The sequence below is a fragment of the Solenopsis invicta genome, chromosome 7 (genome assembly GCF_016802725.1).
Source record: "Solenopsis invicta isolate M01_SB chromosome 7, UNIL_Sinv_3.0, whole genome shotgun sequence".
Taxonomy (NCBI): Eukaryota; Metazoa; Arthropoda; class Insecta; order Hymenoptera; family Formicidae; genus Solenopsis; species Solenopsis invicta.
Genome location: NC_052670.1, coordinates 9,073,301 through 9,079,525, shown reverse-complemented (window position 1 = coordinate 9,079,525; position 6,225 = coordinate 9,073,301). Strand labels below are relative to the sequence as shown.

The 6,225-nt window shown below is 42.4% G+C and overlaps 1 protein-coding gene across 2 annotated transcripts in view; it reads right to left on the bottom strand.

Moving 5' to 3' along the window:
• Positions 1-434: 434 nt before the first annotated feature.
• Positions 435-6,225, bottom strand: part of LOC105198255 (homeobox protein OTX2-B-like) — a 65,827-nt gene continuing 60,036 nt past the window's right edge. The window contains exon 3 of one of the 2 annotated variants that reach the window (XM_039451617.1): positions 435-2,154. In XM_039451617.1, the coding sequence (XP_039307551.1) occupies positions 1,366-2,154 (789 nt within the window). In that variant the 3' untranslated portion in view covers positions 435-1,365. The remainder of the gene's footprint in view (positions 2,155-6,225) is intronic. The other variant, XM_011164919.3, reaches the window with a different exon arrangement.

Genomic DNA, 6,225 nt, shown 5'->3' with positions numbered 1-6,225 from the left:
CAACATGACTATGGAATATGTAATATTTGTTGGGATAAAATAATGGCTAAAAAGAAAATTTTTCATTCTCTTTTTTTCAAAACTATATAATTTTGCATTGTCTTTCTTACAAAATTATATAATAATTTGTGAATGAATTCATTAATAAAAATTATACTTTTTTATTATAAAGTATTATATATAGTTGTTATTATATATATATTTTTTTAAATATATATATATATATATATATATTTTTTTAAATATATATATATATATATATATCATTTTTATTATATTTTTATTATAATATTTTTTTATTATAAAATATTATATAAAGATATAATTTTGCATTATTAATAAAAAAATCATTACTTTTTTTATTAATGAATTTACACAAAAATTTACACAAAAATTTACACAAAAATTTTTTATTAATGAATTCACACAAGATACTGATAAAAATTAAAAATTGAATAATGTTTAACTTTTTGTAAAATTATTTTTTCCACGTGCACGTGTTATAGAACGAAATTACGTATAATTAAATACAACACATTTTGTGTATTATTAACTTTTTTAATTTTATCACAACTTTTTATGTTCAGAATGATATATGAAAGTGGCTCTACTAAGAAAATATTGTGAAAATCAATTTATGTAAGAAAAACATATGTTTCTATTTAAAAGACGTATAATTGCGCTTTGGCGCATCACTGTCGTAGATAATTGCGCGCGCGTACCGTTCAAATTGCGTGATTCCTCCTATATACTTTTATGCACACTGATAGAAAGATTACTTGATTAAAATAAATATGTTATTAATACTACTTCAAATAACTCATTTAAATCACACGAATAAATATCACTTGTTTGAAGTAAATATTAATGATGTAATATTACATATTTGAATGTTTTAATACTAATAACATATTTAAATCAATTCATTTTTTCCTCAATGTAGATTTGTTTTCAACTTTATTCGCAGGTGCTGCACGCGCCTTGTTTGAGAAAATACTTTGAAATAATTGTAAAATGTTATCGAATTAAAATTAGGTTATTTACAGACATTTTTTTTACGTTTAATGAAAACGTACGCGATTGCTGATGACAGATATTGGCTGATATCTCTCAGTCATTTCGAATACAGAACGTTCGTGTAGTCTATTCGCGCACTAGTTCAAATTATCGTACCTATCAAGTCTGGAGCACATCTAGCGTTGCTCTGGCAAAATTCCCGGATGATCAATTGTCATCGGAGTCCAGATTGCCGTTGATCTCGTGACAAATCGCCGTGTTCAATCGCCAATGATAGGGCATCGAGGTGCCGGCCGTGCTCGCGGTCTCCTGGCCCCGCTGAAAGATCCCGGAGGACCTGCCGGACCGCTATACTAACGGTGGATACTTCTGTTCGGGCAGCACGTAACCGGCGGCTTCGTCGCTCGACGCGGCGGCGGCAGCGGCAACAGCAGCAGCCGCTATATCGTTGCTGGTGGCTTGCGTCTGACTAGTCACTGGATTCAGGTGATGACTGGTCAGATGCGACATGGACGGGGTCAGCGTCATATTAGGATGATACTGCGGATGATGGTAGTTAGCCTGCGGGCTATGGTGCATGTGGGGAATCTGAGCCTGATAATAGTCGCCACCATACACGCTCGGGGTTTGGGCGTAAGCGTTGTAACCTTGACCAGCGTATTGACTGTGGTTCACAGAGGCAGATCCCGCCGAGCTCCAGCCGAAGCTGTAAGTCTCACCGTGATGAATCTGATTCATTGCGCTCGGATAAGACGACGGCTGTAACTGGTTGGAGCTTGGTGTCAACGGTGGCGACGGGGTAGTCAGATTACTGTTGGCTCCGCTGCCGCCGGTTGGCGTTGTTCCTACCCGAGGATACGTCGACTGTGTGGACAGGAGCGGAGTCGACAAGGGTGAATTTCCGGCTACTGGTGCTTCCCTACCTTGCGCCGGTGAATCCGGCGAGGATCGTCTGCTAGGTGTCGTCGACGAGCTCGTCGATATTCTACTACCGGTGCTGCTATTGCTGTGATTCTGATTCGATCTGGGCGAACCCTTCGACGGAGGAGTTTGCTGTTGTTGCTGTTGCTGCTGCTGCTGTTGTTGATGTTGTTGTAATTGTTGTCTGCATTTGGCTCGACGATTCTTGAACCAAACCTGGAACAGAGAGGCACAGCGAAGATGCCGTGAGATTGCGAACAAATCCATAAAACAGATCTATTTATCGGTGATTTTTAAGATGGTGTCTTTGACATTATTTTATTGATATTCACGTTTAGAAAAATTACATCTAGAAATCAATTAAACTTCCGCGATAGGCATCGTACGATATCAGCATACCTTTCAACTAGGTACAAAAGTCTCCGATAGAAGCCGTAGCCCCAGGGATCGTCAGGGAGAAAAGATGTCCCAGTGTCCCGCCACGAGAGACGAGACCGACCGAATAGGGAGTTAATCGGTGCAATGGGAAAGTAATCGCGGGCGAGCGGGCGTAACATTTCATTAAATCGCAACAATAACAAGAATCTGAAGGGAGGAGCCGTACGGGGGAGCGCGACGTCCCGACACGCGTGTATTGGAGCATCCCCTGGGATCCTCGATGTGGCCACCGCGTTCGTCGGCACGCATGCGCGAATCAGAGCTCGTCATAGGGTTGTTTTCACCCCTGAGATCGAATAGTTGGTCTCGCTCGTATGTGTGCGAATAGTGCGCGCGTATCCCGTGCATGAATACGCGTAGAGTAACGCACACGCGCCAGGCTTTTCTGCAGTAGCTACACGTTACGGATACAAACGTGATACGCGCGCATACGCACAACTATTCGAAAGATGCGCACACCTACGTGAGTTTTTCTCCCCGAAAAAGGGACGAGGGAGTGGAAGGGGGACGAGGGGGGAAACAGAGAGCAACCCCTCGTAGGCCGCAAGCTCGCGAGTGCGTTGTGATTGCCCCTCCTTCCCTCCTCTTTCTTCGTACTTCGTAATACTCCCCCTCACGCATCCCCCGATAATCCCACCGGAGCACAATGTGGCCAGGGGTGCGATCCTATGAATCTATGCCCGCGCCTTTAAAAGCGGGACCCGCCGTCGTTGTTGTTATTATCGACGGCATTGTAACAGTTGTTACGGAGAGCGCGAATCGCCGAAGCGTATGAGATTTCGAGTTACTCGGCCGTGCACACCTTCCCCGGCCGAGACAGAAGCCACGCGCAATCCTTTCGTCTTTTGTCTCGAAACGTGTCGAAAGAATAGACGTGAATTGTAATCGCACATTGAGCTGATTTCAGGTATTATCTTCGTTTATATTAGAAAAATATTTATTTGGACATTGAATTATTACATTAGATGGCAGAGTGATATGTTCGACAAATACAAAAATCTGTGCGAATATATATATATATACATATATATATGAAATTGTAATTTCTGAAGATATTATTTATGAAGTCTAAATTATTTTTTATGAGTCGCGCGTCATTTAAAGCAATTAGAATGGAACGTCACGTCTTTCCGATATGCGAAAGTCGAAAAGCGCGAGCCAATTCTGAGACTATAATTGCTCCGCGAGTCGTTCTCCCGTTTGTTTGACTTGTGCGTGGTGTCGCGATAGGCAGATCCTCATTTCGCAAAAGTCATCCTTCGCACCGTGCAATAGGGTGTCGAAATCTGTTGGGCGCGACGTACGCGGATATTGCGTATCAGCGCGGGCGAAACGAGCTGCCGAAAGGGCGAGAAAGATGGATCTATGCCGAAATTGGCGCGGCAGACAGAGAACGATCCCATTATAGCGGCATGTTTGCACAACGACACCCCCTTCAGAAGCGGCAGGCGAGAAGGGAGATGGATAGAGAGAGAAAAAGAGATAGCTACCCCCCAAAAACCAACCAAACAGGCCGCGATGGCATCCGTAGACCCCCGGGGGCAACCACCGACGGTTTCACGCCCGTACACACGAGAGACCGTCCGTCGGCGAGGCCGAGGTGCAAATTGCGCCACCATCTGGTTTACATCCAGCGAACGGAAAACCACCCCAATGGCCAGGCGGCGCAGCTGCGTTGACACTCTGTTATGACAAATATATTTTCTTATTTGTACTATTAATACGACCCCACCGACGATACCCACCCAGGAACGTGTCATCGTTCAGCGCGCAGGATTGATGGAGAGTACGCGAAAGCCGCGGACGTTGTTTGCTAATGCGAACGTGATGAACGTTTCACTCGCGCTGTGTCGTTAATGTTTACTCATTTCGAAACATTGTGAAAATATCGTTTATAAATATTCAAAAATAGAGGAAAGAGAGAGAATCGTTATTTAATATGCGCTCTAAGACAGTGTCGTTCGTACAGATTTGAGACAAAAAATTATAACGGTAAGATATCAATGTAATATTGATAAAGAAAGAGTATTAAAAAATATTTATATTTATATTTATATTTATATTTAATATCTGTACTCTTTCGTAACGTATTTATCTTAATTTTCCGTGAACCGAGTGGAAAAACTCAACATGGCGAACATGCTAAGTATCTCGTACCTCATGTTACATTTCGCCATAAGTATACTAATTTGGTACGATAGTAATTTCATTAACACTGATTCTTCCTTAAGGTATAAAAATTAAATTGAAAAAAGAGAATAAGCTCGTTAATCTTTTAAGAGAAAAAATAAAAATTAAGAGAACATAGACCGACATGTGAAAACACAACTAATAAAAGACAGACCTTACGAGTAAGCCTGTCTTCAGACAAAAATATTATAAGAGTTTAAATCTTGCTCAGGTACATGTCACATCTCATCATCTAGTTCACCGAAAGTTAAAAACGATAATCGCGCTAAATCATAAATTTAATCAAAGAGATAAACGATAAATATATAAACTGCTCTAAAACAACAATTTTATCATCACTAAGAAATATAATAGATTTCTAATATACATGATCCTTGTTTTATAACAACGCTCTCTAATTCTGTATATTCTATATCGCAGATCTGCGATTATGGAATTCTGCAAGGCAAAAGTCTCACGCAGTAAACGGTCGGAGAGCTTCGCGACAGTTTCATCCGGCATCATCGTGTGCGGTCGCTAGGTATTCCCTAGTCTTGCATTTTTTTCCCATCGACGAAACATTTTCCGTTTCGTTCTCGGGTCGTAAGTGACGAACTAACGGCGATGAACGGTGACGAACGCGGAACTCATTCAGCGGCGAGTTGCATCGCATAGGTCGCGTCGTCGCACGCAGCTGCGTGGTTCTCTCGACGAGAGAGGAGCGCGTATAGAACTCTCGCGAACGAGACAGAGCCAGGGGCTATAATCCAGGAACAAATCAACGATATGTTGTACCTCGCACGCCGCGCTACCATGTGTATCTCCATCCATACACACACCTATGCCAAAATGCGTCAGACCTCTACCCCCCTAGCCGTCTTCCAGCCTGAATTTCCCCTGCCTTTAAAACTTTCAGATAGCATCCCTCCTCCAGATATTATTCGCTCGCGCAGATACAGCCGTTCTACGTATATACGGCATCATACATCCCGCGCATACGCCGATTGGCATTCCCTTCGCTGTGCGCCATTGGTATATATACATATGTGGTGCGTGTGGCGCGGTACACCCTTTTGCAGTTGCGTCGCCATTGACGGCGGCTTAACTTCACGCGGAAACTTTACTTCCCGGGGCTGAATTTCCACGCTTCTGTCCTACATATTTCACGATTCCGATAGAACGCCAGTTACGATGCTACGTTATCTATGCGAACCGTCGATGACCCAGACTTAAATAACAGGTAAACGTGTTGGGTTACGCGCTTGGGTGTACACATGACGCTGTCCCGTGTACGCTGTATATACTATATACCCTTTTGTATGCAGTTGTATCGCCCATTCACGGTGGCTTAACTTTACGCGGAAACTTCACTTACCGAACCTCAATTTGCAAGCTTCTGTCCTACGTCTTTTACAATTCTGGTAAAACGCCAGTTACGATACTACGATATCTGTGCGATATTATTTGTGATCCAGATGGACTTGAAGAACACGCCAGGTTATGCACGCATATACATGTTCGTAGAAGACATCTTAAGCGATCAGAAGAGTCCAATGGTTTTGCCAATACGGAAGCGTAACGATCTCTCTAATCGCAATCAGTATTGTTCACTGTTTTGCAGTGCTCTCCAAATCTGAATCAGTGAAATCTTACCGATTTGCAGTGCTATACTTATAACTG